This window comes from Loxodonta africana, chromosome 13, assembly GCF_030014295.1.
Source record: "Loxodonta africana isolate mLoxAfr1 chromosome 13, mLoxAfr1.hap2, whole genome shotgun sequence".
Classification (NCBI taxonomy): domain Eukaryota; kingdom Metazoa; phylum Chordata; class Mammalia; order Proboscidea; family Elephantidae; genus Loxodonta; species Loxodonta africana.
Window position 1 is genome coordinate 26,143,735 of NC_087354.1, and position 20,401 is coordinate 26,164,135.

The window sequence follows — 20,401 nt, forward strand, 5'->3', positions numbered from 1 at the left end:
TAATCACTCAGCTGCTAACCAAAAGGTTGGTAGTTCAAACCCACCCAGCAGCTCTCAAGAGAAAGACTTGGTGATCTGCTCCCATAAAGGTTACAGCCAAGAAAAGCCTGTGGGGCAATTCTACTCTGTCGGATGGGGTCTCTATGAGTTGGAATTGACTCGACAGCACCCAACAACAACATACATAGGAACAACTTAAAAACATGAAGGATGTTCAAAGGTTGTCCTGAAATGACCTTTGAACCTTGAACCAAAAATATCCCCTGAAGTCTTCTTAAAACCAAATGATAGTTTAGCTTAACTAGTAAAAAAGATCTGCCTTAAGCATTATGCTTTTTTAAGAACTATCTGTATGGGATCAAATTGACAACAGCAACTTGAAAGATTGGATTAGAACTTAGAGGGCAGTGAGTTTATGTTAATGGGGGAGGAACAAGTCAGAAAACGAGGGTGAGGATGATTGTACAACTTGAAGAATGTAATCAGTATCACTAAATGGTACACGTAGAAACTGTTGAGTTGGTGTTTGTTTTGCTGTGTGTATTCTCAACAACAACAAAATAAATAACATTTAAAGAAAAAAAAATATGAAGGATGAGTGTTCCTGGCTTGCACACATCCCTCAATATGTTCACATCATCATCGAGGAAGCAAAAATAACTTGTTGATGGGATCTTACTCTAGCCTGGACAAATTGAAATGTGGCAAGCCAAATACTTCACTTTAGAGATTTATCAAATATTTCTCTATGAAAAAGAAGGTCTGGGGAAAGTTTAGAGGCCTCTGAAGAGTAAAGTTTCGCTGGAGGTTGAGCTGTCTTCTGGAAAGTCCTGCTACAATATGGCCACCAAGAGACTCCAGTGGTGAAGCCTGACATTGGCTTTAGGTTCAGCCATAGTTTAGGCTCTAGTCTAGGACTGTAACTGAATCTTCTTTAGCTGAAAATCCAGGCTGAAATCAATGTTCTAGATCAGGTGACATCCTTTTTTTTCTTAAATTCCAGCAATCTGCAACCATTCTAGAGAAGGCTGGCTTGTCAGCGAGGAGCTTTTAGTCCTTACTCAAGAGAATCAACCCCATTGTATCACCAAGCTGTAGCGGGTAGCATGTTATGTGTGTGTGTTGGGGGACAGACGGGCTGGTGACAAGGCAGATCTCATAAAGGCATAACTACCATTCAAATTCCTTACATTTCCCTTAAGTCACTATGACTTGGGCTCATGGGAGCCCAAAGGCTGAGAATTAATCCATTTTTGTTTCTCTTTCCATTTCACTGTAGCTGCTCTTTTCCTGGAGTCCAGTGGTTTGAATCGGGAAGGAGCAGAGAGATAAACACGGGGATTTCGCTTTCTCACTTTCTCTCTCTCACTCTCTCCTGTGGCTGAGTGGAGGAAGGTTGAATGTGCACAGGCTAGCAGTGCCTGTCATAGAACTTCCTGCACACTTAATAGTGCAGTGGGGAACTGAAAAGAAGCAAGGCCCAAATGAGACCCCTGCTCGCTTCCCCACAGCAGTATCTGTAACTCAAGTCAAGGTGCAGGCTTGGTCTCCACTGTTGGTAGGTGAACAGTGGTAAGGCGCTAGATGCGTGCTTCCACTTGCGTTTACCTTCATGGGTGTGTATATGGGAAGCGTGTGTGCTCGCATGTTCATGCTTACAGGCGAAGCTCTATTCTACATTTTTGATTGGTTGTCCCTGGCTCATTTAATTTCAATTGGCCATTCCACTGTAGGGAGGTGTAATTGGCTGGCACCTGTTGTTCAGGTAGGTGTAAACTGAATGTGCTTTTGCAGTGAAGTGACACGCCTTTAAAAGTGATTTCAGAAAGAGAATAAAATGCAGAGCATAAGTGGCATGCATGCTTTCTGAGCTACCATCTGCTTCTTTATGTAGTCTCCAATAACCAGAGTATTAGCTTTGGGAGATACTGCAGAATTTGGGGGGGGAATCTGGAGGAAGCATCAAGATCCAGATGGCACCATGGGTGAAGACACCTCTTTTGAAGTTTCTATTCCTGTAATCACAGAGGAAATGGGTTCTATCAATGTGACCCTGCAGAGCTGTGTGGCCCAATCCATTGGGGGCTTAGGTTGTTATCCAGTATTCTCCTTTCCCCAGAATGATCAAGGCTCCAGGCTGCCATGTTGGGAGAAGCTGGGGCAAGAGAAGTGTATCAGGACGTAGTCAGTAGGACCACCAGCTTCTCTTACTCCCATCCCTAAAAAATCCCTAGTTTCATAAATATTGAAAGACCCAAGAAATTACTCCAGATTTTCTATTTCTTCCTTTCTTGCTTGCCTGCTCTTTTGCTTTGGTGGGGGGAGGCACGAAGGTAGCAGAGAGGCAGAAAAAAATAATCCGTTTTCTATATATTTTGCTAGAACACACAGGAATGATTATCTGCTATTTCTTACCTTCCTCTCTCCCTTTCTCCCAATAAAACCAAGAGCACCATGGACAAGTAGCCAATGTTGTAAATGCTCAGAGGTGGAATTACATGTTTTGGTGCCCAGGTGTATTCTGCATTATAATGCGGCCTTGATGGTAGCATTTCTCAGAAGAGCCTACCCAACTGTGTCAGCATCAACAGGCAAGGCAAGAAGAGCATAACTGGCAGCGTGTGGGGAAAACATTGCTTGGAATGAACTTCTGGGTGCAGTTTACTTTGCTACTGTTCTCTGAAGTACCACAGTTGGTTCTCCATCTTTGACAAAGAGAAATGTGTACTCTCAAGCTTTAAGGAGCTGAAACACCCTAGGATGGGGTGACAAAGGCATTCCTTTGGGAAGAAATTATGGAAGAATGGAAAGAACAAAGGCTTTGTAGCCAGACAGATCTGGGTTCTAATCCTGCATCTGCCGCTTACTAGCCTTGTGATCTTTGGCAAATTATTTAATTTTTCTAAGTGTTTGTTTCTTTATCTGCATAGCGGGTTGTTACTGTGATAACTAAGGTGGGATATTTAAGGTCTAGTTGGAACTCAATATATAGTTGTTGTTGCTATTGTTAGTTGCCATCGAGTTGGCTCCCAAATCATGGCAGCACCGTGTACAACAGAATGAAATGCTGTCTGGTCCTGCGCCATCCCTATGACTGGTTGTGGATCAGACTGCTATGATCCATAGGGTTTTCTTTGGCTCATTTTCAGAAGTAGATTGCAGGCTTTTCTTCCTAGTCTGTCTTAGTCTGGAAGCTGTACTGAAACCTGTTCAGTATCATAGTAACACACAACCCGCCACTGACAGATGAGTGGGTGTTGGCTGCACCTAAGGTGCATTGGCTGCGAATTGAATCTGGGTCTCCCACATGGAAGGCAAGAATCCTACCACTGAGCCACCACTGCCCTCCAATGTATAGTAGCGATTACTAACAAATCCACTCATAATATTGTTTGAGGGGACTTATGATATTGCAGTTTGAGGAGATAGGAAGGTGCTGTACCCTATGAAATCTGGAGAGAAGTGGGGGTTGGGGGAACCAAATTTGAATAATCAAGGGTATGTCTGCAACAGAATCATAGGAAAAACAGAATTAGTAACATTTTTCTCTATGTTTAAGCTCAATGACTTCATTTTCAGACACAAAAAAGAAAGGCCTGTGGCATGTATGCCACAATGGGGAGACAGATGGGCCAGCCTAGAAGTTGCTGGTTTGGTCATGACCTGGCAAGAAGCGTATTTGCACAGTTCTCTGTCCTCTAAATTTCACCATCAAATTAAAAAAAAAATTCTGATCAATATATATGTAACAAAACACATGCCATTTCAACATATTTACATGTACAATTCAGTGGCATTAATTATGTTCACCACGTTATTCAACCATCACTGTTGTCTGTTTCCATCACTCTTAACAGAAGCTCAGTGTCCCTTGAGCAGAGTCCTCTTTCCCTCCTCCTTCCCCTCAACCCCAGTAACCACAAATTAGCTTTGGTCTCTGTGCATTTGCATATTCTAGATGTTGTTGTTAGGTGCCATCGAGTGGATTCTGACTCATAGCAACCCTACCGGACAGAGTAGACGTGCCCCATAGGGGTTCCAAGGAGTGGCTGGTGGATTTGAACTGCTGACCTTTTTGTTAGCACCCAAGCTCTTAACCATTACAGCACCAGGGCTCCATATTCTAGATATTTTATGTAAATGGGACCATGTAGTTTTTGTCCTTTTTGTGACTGACTTATTTCACTTAGCATAAAGTTTTCAAAGTCTATCCATGTTGTAGGATGTATGAGGATTCGTCTGTCTTTACCACTGAGTAATATTCCATTTTGTGCAGGAACCACATTTTGTTTTGAATGAAGAGCGTCTTGCCAGTATGGAACATGTGAGATTCACAGCATCTAGAGCCTGGTCGTTGCCTTCACCTCTGCCTCGTTCTCCTCTCCTGTCTCTCTTAGAAATCATTACCGCCTGAATGCAGCTGCCAAGGGAGGAGCATCTGGGAAGTGTTATTACACCCTCACCTTTGCTGTCACCTTCCCGCACAATGAGGATGTCTGCTACCTGGCCTACCACTATCCCTACACCTATACAGCTCTCATGGTAACTTCCTCTTTACGACATTACCCCAGCAGGGATGAAGGGGCTCTCTATGTTTCCCTTAACACTGACATCTTGGTGGGGGGATGCTGTCTGCCTCGAAGAGCCAGAGCTTGTTGCCACTGACATGGTGGTATTATATTTGCTCTGTCTCTTTCCGTGGATAGAGCAGGAGGGTGAGATCACGACCAGTGATATTCTGAAGACCCAGGTGGCATGTCGTGCTCCTTGTCTGCAGGTTGAATGTGAGAGGTGGGGGCATTTCCTAGGGGCTTTAGCTGTGCCTTGGAAGAATGGCCTGATGACCAGCTCCCAAGAAGCCACAGCCATGAAAACCGTATGGAGCACACAGTTCTACTCTGACATCCGTGGGGTCGCCAGGAGTCGAGACTGACTCGACGACGGCAACTGGTGGTAGCGGTGGTGTTATCTTTAAAGGAGTCCTGGGTGGCGTAAATGGTTAATGTGCTGGCTGCTAGCCGAAAGGTTGGAGGTTTGAGTTCACCCAGAGGTACCTCAGAAGAAAGGCCTGGTGATCTGCTTCTGAAAAATCAGCCACTGAAACTCTATAGAGCACAGTTCTACTCTGACACACATGGGGTCACCATGAGTCAATTAATCAACTATTTTTTTATGGCAACTTTTTTTTTTTGGTTTATCTTTAAGCATGGTTTATCAAATTAAGCATGAAATAGACTGAGTGAGATTATCAAGCTGAAATGGGGTAAAACCATACAAGTAAGGCAAGATGCAAAACTAAAAGAGACCAACTCACTGAGATGGGTGAAGCAGAAGGCAAGAAGGTGACACTTGGAAAAACTCCCCAAGTCTGTGAGCAGGCAGCCATTTGAGCTTCGCCACAGGTTTCCGTGGCCATGGGTAGGGGCCGGTAGAAGGATCCAGACTGGATAAGGAGTGTGGAAGAATAAAGCACTGAATCAGTGCAAATGCGGGCCATGGCCTTTGTATGAGTGGAGTGTCACCGAAGCCAATTCAGACTCAGAGTTAGCATTCCTAGGTTCCATTTAAGGCCTTGCAAAAGGTTCTTCAGACACTTTTGAGCAAACTGAATGCTTAAACGGTGCAGTTTTCCATCATTTGAAGAACTTGGCGAATTCTTTCCCCTAGCTATTTCATGGCTCTCCAGAGGATTAATGAACTACAGTATCTTCTATAAAGCACTTTCACTTTCTCTGTTAATGCAAAATGTTATTAGCATATTTATACTAATATGTATGTGAATGTCTGTCATTTAGCCTGAAGGATGGGCATTTTCATTTTAAGCCTGAGATAAAGAGTTGGAAAAAGATGATAACCAAGAGCATCTCTCCCTTCAAAAGAAATGTTCAGGTATAAATGGGAATGCCTCTCCACCGAGGAGGCATGTCTTAAACCACTTGGCTAACTGCTTCGTGAAAGCACATCTGCCCTTCTCTCCATATGCTGTCTTGCCTAAAGAGAGATCTGTACTGTTTTCCAGATTGCAAAAGATGCACAACTAGTATTATTTGTGTATCACACTTAGAGAGCTCAAGAAGTTAATCCAAGAAATGTGCATCACAAGCCGTGCTGTAACAAGCCATACTTGTTACAAAACATGCTTGTTGCCCTTAGGGACACAGAACAGGCAAGATTCACAATCCCCTTCAACAGCTGTTTTTATTGTCTAGCCTGTGAAGCGCTGCGTGTGAAAAGTCTCCCGGGGAAGGGGATTCCTTTTTGAATATGTGCTTGTCTTTTCCATTGGGGGAACTGGCCATGGGTCCAGGACACTGTCCTTTTCACTTATTAGAATATCTTGAACCCTGCTGAGATTCTTGGTAGCAGCTAGTATTAAACTTCAGAACTCAGAGGGATTTGGGAAGTTGTCTAATTCATCCTTATCATTTATAGATGCAAAAACTGAGGCCTAGAAATCCCTACATCTAGCTCGTGGCCAAGCAGGGAGTACAGCACAGGTGTTTGACATCTATTCCTGTGGTCCTTCTATTTCAGTGTAGAAGAAATTCAAAAGAATTTTTCTGTGAGGTCAGATCAAGTGTCCTTGCTTGCTGCCACATATAATGTTCTTGTTGTTAGCTGCCACTGAGTTGGCCTCTGACTCATGGCAACCTCATGCACAATGGAAAGAAATGCTGCCCTGTCTTGTTCAGACCATTGTGATTCATAGGGTTTTTATTAGCTGATATTTGGAAGTAGATTGCCAGGCCTTTCTTCCCAGTCCATCTTAGTCTCAAAGCTTTACTGAAATCTGTTTAGCAACACAGTAACATGCAAGCCTCCACTAACAGATGGGTGGTGGTTGCTTATGAGGTGTATTGGCCAGGAATGGAACCCTGGTCTCCCTCATGGAAGGTGAGAATATTACCACCAACCCATCAATGCCTCATATTACATACAATAGCCACTAAAAAATGCAGTTCGCCTTGTAAGTACATGTAGTCATTGAGTTGTGTGATCGTACAGACATCTCTGAAGTTGAAATCAAGCCATCCACCAGTGGTGTTTATCTATAACTTTAAGAGAGTGATATGGACGTGGTTCAGCTGAAGGACAATGTTTCTCACTATATGTGGTTTAATTACTATCCCAAGATGCTCTGCTGGATTCTTACTAGATGCCTGGAAGCTGATTCAAAGTCTAAGGCCTCTTCAGCCAGACCTTGACCACACCTGGCTGCTAACCCCATGCCTCTGGGAGCCACTTACCTTCTGGAGACCTTGTCAGACCAGAGCACAAGGTCTAGAGTTTACAATCAACAATTAGCTTAGTAGCTATTTGGGTCACTGCATCTTAAGGGGGACAAAATACAAGATCCAGAAGACTCACCCAGTCACTTGGCCACAGAGAAAAGGAGAGACCTTGTTAACTGATGCTTAGTGGCTTGTCACTTAGCCTATTGACTGTGAATCTCCTCCTAGTCGGGAAGTGTCAGAGAGTTAATGAGAAAGAGATGGGAGAAGGGATACCTTTTCATTTCTCCTGAATGAATAGAACAGGGTAAGAAAGCCAATTTGCCATTTAAAAGTGAAAAATGTGTATATTGTAGTAGGTTTCATTTAATATACTCCATTTTATGTTTTGCATTTCCAATAATTCCTGGTCTTTTGCTCTCTAGGCTTAAGACAATCACTGAGGCCTCTGTGACTCCTCTTAGAAACCCCTTCCTCCAGTCACGGATGGAATGAGGACATTCTGTAATGCACACTAGTTGTTTTTATTTTTGGACATATCTTAAGGAGAAATGGTTCTTCCAACAGATCAGTAATAAATTAAATGTGAATGATTCCCCAAGGGCAGAATTAACTGTAGGCTACTTGGGGGCTTATGCTGAGGGGTAGAAAATACAATTCCAAGTGGAATTCACAATTTGCAAATGCCTTATGATATGGATTATGTTTAATAATTGCAGACATTTTTATAGCAGAGGACATGTATGTTGGATGTTATTCAGCATGAATACAATTTTGCAACTTTGAAAATTTTATTCTTCTCTTTATTATAATAAGAGAATCAGTTTTGGTTCTTTCAAATTTGATATCTTCCAGATGCTTACCAGAAACTCTGGTGGACAATTCTCCAGATTTTCATATTAAAATAAAGCTAAAAGAATGAAATACAATATTATTCTAATTCTGAAGCAAGGATAGGAAGTTATGTTTTAATCACCCATATCATGATATAAATAATTGCAGTAATTTTTAAAGTGTTAACAAAAAAAAAAAGTATTAGGAGTATGTTATGAATTGTTCCTTGGTAACCAAAAGTATTGGTTGAAAATGTGGCTCCAAGAGAATCTGTAATGGATGTGTTAAGGGTAAGGAAATGGAATTTCACTGTGAACTTACAATTGTATGAGTTGGCAAGAGACAAAGAAAAATAATCATAAGTAGGATCCCCAGACTGGAAGAGTTTAAGGCTGTTAAAGAGTAGGACTTCTCATCAAATACATATACCCCCTGTTGTAAATATTCTCATCATTAAGTTCAGAGATGAGAAATGGAATGTGATGTAGGGAGAGAAAGGGAGTAACAGAGAGAAAATGAGAGAGAGAGAGAGAGAGGGCCTCATATGCATAATACCTTATAAAGGACTCAGAATAAATGAGGAGTTTAAAAAGTGTCAAATGGGAAATGTTGACTTACATGTGGTAGATCAAAATACAATGAGCAAGTCATAAATTGGTGCTATCAGGTAATCAGTAGACAGAGGCCTATCCTTGTACAGGCCCAAACAAAGAACAGACATCAATACAGGGTCCTGATGTTGAGGAGGTGAACATGCAAGACCATCCTGAAGGGTCTGAGATGTGTGTGGATGGTGAAGTCTTTGAATACGAGGACCCCTGGAACCCAGGGACATGAGCCCAATGCAAGAACGAGAGCCTTGGAGTTTGGAGTTGGCTTGGGTTCGAGTCTAGGTTCTGCATTTCCTTGCTGCGTAGCCTTGGGTAAGCTCTTTCAGCCTCAGTTTTCTCATCTGTAAAACTGGAAATACAAAAGCAATTACTAGATGGGTTGTTATGAAGATTAAATGACTAGATGCACATAAAGTATTAGCAAAGTGCCTGCATCTAATAAGCGATAACTAGGTGTTAACTTTTAGAGTATTTATGCCTTTTATATGATGATGTGTGATCATTTTCTCTGTCGGATTGATTGAAAGATACCTATTTCCATAATTTATACTAAAATAAGAATTGCATTTAAAAATCTAAATTGTTGTTGTCACTTGACGTTGACTTATGGCGACTCCACGTGTTACAGAGTAAAACCGATCCATAGAGTTTTCTTGGCTGTAATCTTAATGCGAGCGGATCACCAGACCCTTCTTCTGTGGTATCACTGTGTGGGTTCAAATCTCCAACCTTTAGTTTAGCAGTCAAGCACAGACCGTTTGTGCCTAGGCACCTTAAAAAAAAAAAAAAAAAATCCAAATAAAAGACCAAAAAGAAATAATTATAAAGGCAAACAATGATTTTCTTAGGGTGGCTGATTAGGATTATATTTTTACTCTCTTTTCCAAATTACCAGTACTACAATTTATTTTTAAGGAAAAAAGCATATTAAATTCATCTTTTCTTTATAATTGGTAAACCTGTGAGAAGAAACTAGAGACTAATCATTTCTCTCATTCTTAAAGTAAGTCCCCATAACTTAGGGAGAGTAGTATTGGCAGACTGGGACAATTTGAGAAAGCTTATCAGCCCACACTTACCGCATGTTCTGTAGCTTTTATTTCACTCAAAGTTGTTATTTGCTCTTTTCTTGTGATGAGAAGTCTTCTATTCTCTGATGAATGTACTTAAGTGACAACTGAGAACTAGGCGGTTCACAAATAAAATAGGCCATCTTCTTAGGGGTGGGCTTTCTTCTAAATTAGGGGGACAGAGTGCAGCAGTTTAGGGGATAACAATAAGAAATGAATGATTTTTAAGTGCATGGTTCTCCTCACTTTCTCAGTAGCCATCAGCGGGGTAACCTGCTGAGGTCCAGGAAAGGCTTTTTTATGGAAGTTTTAAGGGAGTTGTTGATAAAGGAGAGGGAGACAGAAGTCTCCCATGGAGAGGTGGAGGATGAGGCTGGAGGCTTAGGTTTTCAGCCTGATATCTTTAACGGATAGAATTTTCTGTAAAGAAGTCATCCTCTCTGGGGCGTTCCGTAATTGCCTTGAACTCATTCCCATTTTTATAAAGGAACCCACCGCTGTGGCTTCTGCAGGACTGTAATTACAGTCAGTTGGCACTTGCATTCAGAAGTCCTGCTTCTCTAGCCAATGATCCCAACAATATCCAATTAGACATAGCCTTCCTGGACCTGAGATGGAAGCATTCACCTGAAGATCATTTTCAGGAGAACAATACAAAGCCGTTTTTGCAAAAGGAAATCCAACTGGTATTTATAATGGGTTTACTTCTAGAAGCCTTCTGTGTGACTGGCACCAGACTAATCCCCTAGAGTGCAGGTGTACAGGACGAACTGCATGTTTGGTGGTGGGTAAATGGGAGAGATTTCACAGAGGGGCACAGGTGGATAGCTGGGTGAATAATTGCAGTTTACAGAAGATGAGCTTAAGCCAGAAGATAGGCATTTGTTGAGTTGTAATATTATTAATTATAAAAAGCTCCAAAATAATAATAAAATAACAGACAACTCAGAGGAGGAAAGAAAAAAAAAAAGCTTTCCAATTTTGTTTCTTCCCCATTTGTTGCTAGGGAGCACATTCTTTTGAAAAATGGAACTCTGCTGATGCAGTAACTAAGAGCTACAGCTGCTAACCAACAGGTCGACAGTTCAAACCCACTAGCCACTGCCTGGAAACCATATGAGGCAGTTCTCTGTCCTATAAGGTCATGGAATTGACTTAACGGCAATGGGTTTTTTGGTTTTGAAGGACAATATTTATGGGCCCAATGATTGTTTTTGGCCTTTTCCTTTCATAGAGAATTGTGCTCTATGTTTTCCAGAGACACACCTGCCTCCAAACTTGATTCCCCATATCGATTTGTAAAATATAGATTTTATTACGTTTTAAGGGTAGGCACCAGGCACCAAAGAGTTCGGATCTATTGGTAACATAACAGAATGATGCTTTTTCCTGAAAAGGATTCATTTCAGCCCTCTCCACACCCTCTCCGAATAAGGTAGGGAAAGTGTCGAAACTGAGAAGAGGCTAGGGAGGGCAACTATCTGAGATGTTAACTAATAAAGACTTTGTGAAATGCTCTTTCCCTAAATCTGGCTGTTAGGTTTGGTGTGGGATGTTCCCAACACCTAAAACTTAAAGAATGCCACACTATCAAGAAAATCTACTCTAATTTTGACAGCTAAATGGCCTCGATCTCCTGCCACAATTAATGTTAAAGCAGTGCTAAGGGGTGGGGGAATAGGATGTGGGAAGGGAGGGAGGGGGTAAGAACCCTGTAACAGAATGAAACAAATGGTTTAGATGGCAAAAAGCAAGCAAACAACCTGATGGGGGCAATTCAGCAAGACAGTGTGTCCCAAAGCATATTCTATAGCATTTCAGTCTCTTGAAATCTTTAGGGAGAAAAGGGCTTTATGGTCATATAAATTCAGGAAGCTCCGTATGCTAGTTCTTCTGAGAGTTCATAATGTATATTGCCATATTAAAGAGTCCGAGAAGTCCTGCAGCAATACAAATGTTTTCACATTATTTAACTCACCATTTCCCAAGTATTTTTGGTTATAAATTTCCCAACCCCACCCCAGACTTCCCTGCCCACACCCCAACACTTAGTAACATTCTCCCCACCCCAGACTTCCCTGCCCACACCCCAACACTTAGTAACATTCCCCCACCCCAGATTTCCCTGCCCACACCCCAACACTTAGTAACATTCCCCCCCACCCCAGACTTCTCTACCCACACTCCAACACTTAGTAACATTCCCCACACCCACCCCAGACTTCCCTGCCCACACTCCAACACTTAGTAACATTCCCCCCACCCCAGACTTCCCTGCCCACACCTCAACACTTAGTAACATTCCCCCCACCCCAGACTTCCCTGCCCACACCTCAACACTTAGTAACATTCCCCCCCACCCCAGACTTCCTGCCCACACCTCAACACTTAGTAACATTCCCCCCCACCCCAGACTTCCTGCCCACACCTCAACACTTAGTAACATTCCCCCAACCCAGACTTCCCTGCCCACACCTCAACACTTAGTAACATTCCCCCCAACCCCGACCTCCCTGCCCGCACCCCAACACTTAGTAACATTCCCCCCCCACCCCAGACTTCCTGCCCACACCTCAACACTTAGTAACATTCCCCCCCCACCCCAGACTTCCTGCCCACACCTCAACACTTAGTAACATTCCTGCAGAACACACTTTGGGAAATGTTATCGCCAAGGGTGTTGCTTGCTTTCTTAGTTTTGGAGGTTGGAATCTTGATAGTCATTGTGAAACAGGGTCCACTCAATCCATATTTCTGTAATAAACAATATTGAGAGAAATTTTGCACCCAGAAATGTATGAAAGTGATAAAACAATTTGTTTAGGATGACAGGAATTATAATCTAAATTCAAGTGCTATCTACATCCTCTTAATTTAGAGGATTTAACTGGGCTAAGTATAAAAAAAAATTTTTTTTTTTTTAAGTAGTAAAAAAAAAGTTGCCATTGAGTCAACTCTAACTTATGGCAACCCCATGTGTGTCAGAGTAGAACTGAGCTCTATAGGGTTTTCAATGGCTGATTTCTCAGAAGACTGCCAGGCCTTTCTTCCAAGGCACCTCTGAATGAACTCAAACCTCCCACCTTGTAGTTAGCAGCTGAAGATGTTAACCCTTTGCACCACCCAAGGGTCTTCCTCTTAACTAAGGCTCTGGAATTCCCCTTAGCAGGATGGCTAATAAATATGACTGGCATTTTGATAGGGATGTTTCCATTCTTGTTCTTTGCCGACTCTCCCAGGATGCCTAGATATCTACTTATGTAAGGGATCTAATTACAATTTCATGTTGATTTTCTTTTTAACCTAAGAATTTCTTAGGTGAGCTTCTTTCAAAAAATTTTTTCCTTATTCCTTAGTAGTTTTATTTTTGCTGATTTTAAAATCTTTATTTAAGTCTAGTTTCTTTTAACTGTTTTTATAGAATGTGGTTTGTACCTTTTTTTTTTTTTTAATTTAGTGAGATTTCTTTGTAGCCCTATACATAATTGGAAGCCCTGGTGGTGTAGTGGTTAAGAGTTCAGATGCTAACCAAAATGTCGGCAGTTCAGATCCACCAGGCGCTCCTTGGAAACGCTATGGGGCAGTTCTGCTCTGTCCTGTAGGGTAACTATGAGTCAGAATCGACTCGATGGTGATGGATTTTTGGTATTGGTGTATATAATTAACTTTTGATAAACTTTCATGTATGTTTGAGGAAGAAAAGGTTATTCTCTGTTAAGACAATATTTGACATAGGTAGAAAAAGCAATATTGTCCAAATCCTTTATATCATTATTTTTGTCCACTTAATTTATGTAAGACTGTGGTGTCGTCTTAAAGTCTCCCACTCCTAGTATAATTATATTTTTTCTTCTTCTGCTGTTGTATTATACATGTCAACCCCATGTTATTTGATTCTTAAGATTTATGAGTTTTATCTGTTCATTGTGAATTCTGCCCTTTATCAAAATAAGATTTTTAAATCTCATTTAATGCACTTGGTTTCGATATGACTTTATCATCTATTACTACTGCCATGTCTGCTTTAATTTGTGTTTGCTTATCCTTTCAGTTTCAGCATGTCTACTTTAAAATATTTTAGTAGAGGCAAACATAAAATAAAGGATAATTTAGGAGTGTTTCTCATACACGTCATGATTTATTTTTCCATTTAAAAGTATCTCTTATATACAACATGCAGTAAGATTTTAAAAACACTAATCTGAAAGGTTTTGTCATTTAATAAGGCTGATTAACCTGTTTATACGTAAAACAACTTTTGGTCTTACTTTTCTATTTTCTATGCTTTATTGCTGTTTTTTTTTTTCCCTTGTGTAATGTGGATCATATTTTCTTTTATTTTTTCCTTAAAAAAAATACTAGTGCCTCCCTTTCAGTTCTTTAAAAACAACATATTTCAACCTGTAATTCTCCATCAATGATAATAAGCAATAACTGGTTGCCCTTAGGAAACCCTAGTGGCGTAGTAGTTAAGAGCTACAGCTGCTAACCAAAAGGTCAGCAGTTAAATCCACCAGTCACTCCTTGGAAACCCTATGGGACAGTTCTGCCCGTTCTATAGGGTTGCTATGAGTTGGAATTGACTCGACAGCAATGACTTTTTTTTCTGTTTTTGGGTTAGTTGTCAATAAGTGGAAACCCTGGTGGCGTAGTGGTTAAGTGCTACGGCTGCAAACCAAAGGGTTGGCAGTTCAAATCCACCAGGCGCTCCTTGGAAACTCTATGGGGCAGTTCTACTCTGTCCTATAGGGTCGCTATGAGTCGGAATCGACTCGACGGCACTGGGTTTGGTTTTCGGGTTTTTGTCAATAAGCCAACTCCAATTTATGGAGATCCCATGTGCGTCAGAGTAGAATTGTGCTCCATATGATTTTCAATGGCTGATTTTTCAGAAGTAGATGGCCAGGTCTTTCTTTCAAGGTACTTCTGGGTGGACTCAAACCTCCAACATTTTGGTTAGCAGCCAAGTGTGTTAATTGCTTGTACCAGCCCAGGACTCCAATCAGTAATAATAGCTAACATTAATTACGTCCTATGTGAAAAAAAAAAAAAATTTTTTTTTTTTTTATGTGACAGGTACTTTTCACATATAGTATGACTTAATTATACTCACTCCTCACTTTCAAAATCATTAGGTTCCAAAGACTAGGTCATTATGTGAAAATTAGTGCTATGCAAAAATGGAGGATGACCATACCAGATCACAAAATGGAGGATCACTACATCATTACACTACTACTCATCTGTCCATTTGTGGTGCTTTGGTGGCTTGTGTGTTGCTGTGATGCGTTAAGCTCTGCCATTGGTATTTCAAATACCATCAGGGCCACTCATGGTGGACAGGTTTCAGCAAAGCTTCTAGGCTAACACAAGCTAGGAAGAGGGACCCGGCAATTTACTTCTAAAAAAATTTGACCAGTGAAAATCTTGTGAATAGCAGTGGGACATTATCTGAGATAATGGCAGAAGATGGGAAGATGGGCCTCTCGCATTAGAAGGCACTCAAAATACAAATGGGGGAGAGCTGCTGCCTCAAAGTAGAGTCGACCTTAATGACATGGATGGAGTAAAGCTTTTGGGACCTTCATTTGCTGCTGTGGCATGATTAAAAATGAGAAGAAAAAGCTGCAAACAACCATTAATAATTGGAACACAGAAAGTACGAAGAAAGAATCTAGAGAAATTAGAAGTTGTCAAAAATGAAATGCTTGAGGGTCAATATCCTCAGCATTTGGGAGCTGAAATGGGCTGGTATTTGCCCGTTAGAATCAGACAATCATATGGTCTACTGTGCTGAGAATGACAAACTGAAAAGGAACAGCATTGCATTCATTGTGAAAAAGAACATTACGAGATCTACCCTGAAGTACAATGCTGTCAGTGATAGGATCATATCCACACACCTACAAAGAAGACCAGTTAATACAACTGTTATTTAAATTTATATGTGAACTACTAATGCCAAAGACGAGGAAATGGAAGATTTTTACCAACTTCTGCAGTCTGAAATTGATCAAGTGTATAATCAAGATGCGTTGATAATTACTGGTGATTGGAATACAAAGGTTGGAAACAAAGAAGGACCGGTAGTTGGAAAATATAGCCTTGGTGATAGAAATGATGCCAGAGATTGTATGATATAATTTTGCAAGACCAGCAACTCATTCATTGCAAATACATTTTTTCATCAACATAAACTGTGATTATACACATGGTTAACCCAAGAGGCTAGACTATATGAAGAAGAACTTGGCACAAGGATTGGAGGAAGACTCATTAACAGTCTGTGTTATGTAGAGCATACAACTTTGCTTGCTGAAAGTGAAGAGGAATTGAAGCACTTACTGGTGAATATCAATGACCACAACCTTCAGTGTGGATTGCACCTCAACATAAAGAAAATAAAAATCCTCACAACTGGACCAATGAGCAACATCATGATAAATGGGGAAAAGATTGAAGTTGTCAAAGATTTCATTTTACTTGAATCCACAATCAACAGCCATGGAAGCAGCAGTCGAGAAATCCAATGATGCATTGCATTGGGCAAATCTGCTGCAAAGGACCTCTTTAAAGTGTTGAAAAGCAAAGATGTCACTTTGAAGACTAAGGTACACTTGACCCAAGCCATGGTATTTTCAATCGCATGATATACATGTGAAAACGGGACAATGAATAAGGAAGACCAAAGAAGAATTGACGCCTTTGAACTGTGGCGTTGGCAAAGAATATTGAATATACCATGGACTGCCAAAAAGACCAACAAATCATCTTGGAAGAAGTACAACCAGAATGTTCCTTAGAAGCAAGGATGGCAAGACTGTGTCTTACATACTTTTGACGTGTTGTCAGGAAGGATCAGTCCCTGGAGAAGAACATCATGCTTGGCAGAGTACAGGGTCAGCGGAAAAGAGGAAGACCCTCAACGAGATGGATTGACACAGTGGCTGCAACAATGGGCCCAAGCATAACAATGATTGTGAGCATAGTGCAGGACCAGGCAGTGTTTTGTTCTGTGGTACATAGGGACACTATGAGTTGGAACTGACTCGACGGCACCTAACAACAACAACATACACATGGACCTTGTCAGATGGAATGAACAGGAATCAAATCGACTATATCCACGGGAAGAGATGATAGAGAAGCTCAAAATCAGCCAGAACAAGTCCAGGGGCTGACTGTGGAACAGATGCTCAATAGGTCATATGCAAGTTCAAGTTTAAGCTGAAAATAATTAAAACAAGTTCAAGAGAGCCAAAGTACAACCTTGAGTGTATGCCACCTGGATTTAGAGAGGAAAGAAAAGAAAAAAAAAAAAGACCAAAATGGATGTTAGAAGAGACTCTGAAACTTGCTCTTGAATGTTGAGTAGTTAAAGTGAACAGAAGAAATGATGAAGCAAAAGAGCTGAGCAGAAGATTTCAAAAGGCAGCTTCAGAAGACAAAGTAAAGAGTATTATAAGGAAATTTGCAAAGACCTGGAGTTAGAAAGCCAAAAAGGGAAGAATACACTCAGCATTTCTCAAGCTGAAAGAACTGAAGAAAAAATTCAAGCCTTGAGTTGCAATACTGAAGTATTCGTGGGGCAAAATATTAACAATGCAGGAAGCATTAAAAAAGATGGAAGTAATACACAGAGCCATTATACCAAAAAGAATTAGTCGATGTTCAACCATTTCAGGAGATAGTATATGATCAAGAGCAGATGGTACTGAAGGAAGAAGTCCAAGCTGAACTGAAGGCATTGGTGAAAAACAAGGCTCCAGGAACTGATGGAATACCAATTGAGATGTTTCAACAAATGGATGCAATGCTGAAAGCACTCACTTTTCTATGCCAAGAAATTTGGAAGACAGCTACCTGGTCAATCCATGGGAAGAGATTCATATTCATGCCCATTCCAACAGAATGTGGAAATTATTGAACAGTATCATTGATATATCACAGGCAAGTAAAATTTTGCCTAAGATCTGCGGTACACCGACAGAGAACTGTCAGAAATTCAAGCTGGATTCAGAAGAGGATGTGGAATGGGGGATATCATTGCTGATGTCAGATGGATCTTGGCTGAAAGCAGAGAATACCAGAGATCTGTCTTGGAAGAAGTACAGCCAGAGCACTCCTTAGAAGTGAGGATGGTGAGATTTTGTCTCATGTACTCTGGATATGTTATCAGGAGGAACCAGTCCCTAGAGAGGGGCATTATGCTTGGTAAAGTAGAGGGTAGCAAAAAAGAGGAAGACCTTCAATGAGACGGCTTGACACAGCAGCTACAACAATGAGCTCACACATAGCAACAATTGTGAGAATGGCACAAGACAGGGCAATGTTTCATTCTGTTGTATATAGGGTTGCTATGAGTCGGAACTGACTTGAAGGTACCTGACAACAACAAGAACACATCGTTACATACTGCCAAATTACATGATTATATAACTGCCAAGTTACAGCATTACATAACTGCCAAACCACTGAGAATCATGGCCTAGCCAAGTTGACACATAACCTTAGACATCACAGCCAGCAGTACTCTTGCCTTGTACTTTAACATTCGATATTGCCAGAGGTACATCGTTAACGTGCAAAATAGTCAGTAGATTTTTTGCTATTGTTGTAAATGGGAAATGTCAGATAACAAGATAATTGATAAGTGTCGGTGTATGGCAACCACTGAATGAGGTAGGTAATGTATTTTTATACATACTTTATAGAAGAGAAAACTGAGTATCAAAGAGGTTAAAATAATGAGATTATGTAACTTTCCCAGGGTCTACAGCCAAAATGTGAACCCAAGCAGTTTGACTGAAGAGCCTGCTCTCTTACTCACCATGCTATATTGGCTTTTGATTTTTTTTTTTTATTAACTTTTATTGAGCTTCAAGTGAACGTTTACAAATCAAGTCAGACTGTCACATGTAAGTTTATATACATCTTACTCCGTACACCCACTTGCTCTCCCCCTAATGAGTCAGCCCTTCCAGTCTCTCCTTTCGTGACATTTTTGTGGCTTTTGATTTTCAAGAATTAAATAATATTCCTCATTTGCTATATCCATAAAAGATGAAAAAGTTAATGTTTTGTTTTATTCCTGCCTCACACATCTCTTCTTAATTCCATTTTAGATCTAAACATTGACAATAAAATTTGATAATAGTGTTTGTTTCTCCAAAGAGTTGTTTTTTATGTGTGTATTATGTTTTTTTTTTTTTATTATGTTTAATAACCATATTTTCAATAGTCATTTGTGCTTAATTTTGTTTAACTGGACTCTGCTGTAGTCCTTTTATATTGTTCTTTATTTTGATTTGGGGTCAGCTGGAGTATATTTTCAAATAATGATTTTCAATAAGGTAAGGTGATAGATAATGTTTTCCGAGCTTTTGCATGTCTAAGAATGTGTGCCGCACTCGCTTATGAGCAAAAACTTGGCTGGATATAGGTTTATTGGATTATAATTCTTTCTACTTTCAAACTCTAAACTAGTACTCCATTTCCTATGGCATCTAGTTTGCGGAGGGAAGTATGAGCCAAGAATGATTTTTGTGTATAGGTATATGCACATGTATAAGTTTATCTGCACACACACACATTTTTTTAAACATCCAAATTATAGGGTGCAACTCCTATTCTGCTCAACAAGGAGCAGTTGGCTTGGGTTCAGATTGACAATCACAAGACCAGGCATCACTCGGAACCAAATCTACATATCCTTAAGAAAGGATACAGGCCAGGCAACAACGCAGCATGGGCACACACACACACAAATGCATAGTGAAGGTCACTGGACTCTCAGGCACAGCTTCCTTTGCCCCAGTCACTCTTCACTAGGGAAGTATGTGGTCATGAGAGGTGAGGCTGAATTGGCATAACCATCTCTGCTCAGGAAAGCCATCAGCCTTGGAGTTCCTTCAGCTGTTGTGTGTGTTTGTGTGCGTACAATTAGAGACCCCTTGTCTCTTCAGGGAAACCCTGGTGGTGTAGTGGTTAAAGGCTACGGCTGCTCACCTAAAGGTCAGCAGTTTGAATCCACCAGGAGCTCCTTGGAAATCCTATGGGGCAGTTCTACTCTGTCCTGTAGGGTTGCTAAGAGTTGAAATCGACTCGACAGCAACGAGTTTGGTTTTTGGTTTGTCTCTTTAGGGGAGCCCTGGTAGCACAATGGTTAAGAGCTATGGCTGCTAACCAAAAGTTCAGCAGTTCAAATCCACCAGCTGCTCCTTGGAAACTCTATTGGGTAGTCCTACTCTCCCATAAGGTTGCTATGAGTCAAAATTGACTCATTGGCAACGGGTTTGGCTTGGTTTGTCTCTTCAGTAAGCCCTGACAGCACAGTAGTTAAGAGCTGTTCTGCTAACCAGAAGGTCAGTAGTTTGAATTCACCAGCTGCTCCTTGGATGAGTTAGATTTCACTCAACAGCAATGGGTTTATTTTTCCAGAAGGAGCCCTGGTAGCACAGTGGTTAAGCATTTGGCTGCTAAACAAAAAGTTGGTATTTCCAACCCTCCCGCCGCTCCACTGGAGAAAGATGTGGCAGCCCTGCCAACACTTTGGCTTTTGTCCAAAGAGACCCAGTTTGACCAATCTGATCTTCAGAACTGTAAGATAATAAATTTGTGTTGTCTTAAGCCACAGAGTTTTTGATAATTTGTT

At 40.9% G+C, this 20,401-nt stretch overlaps 1 protein-coding gene across 2 annotated transcripts in view; it reads left to right on the top strand.

The window, feature by feature from the left end:
• The window catches only part of AGBL1 (AGBL carboxypeptidase 1), a 968,506-nt gene that overhangs the window by 136,082 nt on the left and 812,023 nt on the right, over positions 1-20,401 (top strand). For both annotated transcript variants that reach the window (XM_023552843.2, XM_064267104.1), the window contains exon 14: positions 4,398-4,542. In XM_023552843.2, the coding sequence (XP_023408611.2) occupies positions 4,398-4,542 (145 nt within the window). The remainder of the gene's footprint in view (positions 1-4,397; positions 4,543-20,401) is intronic.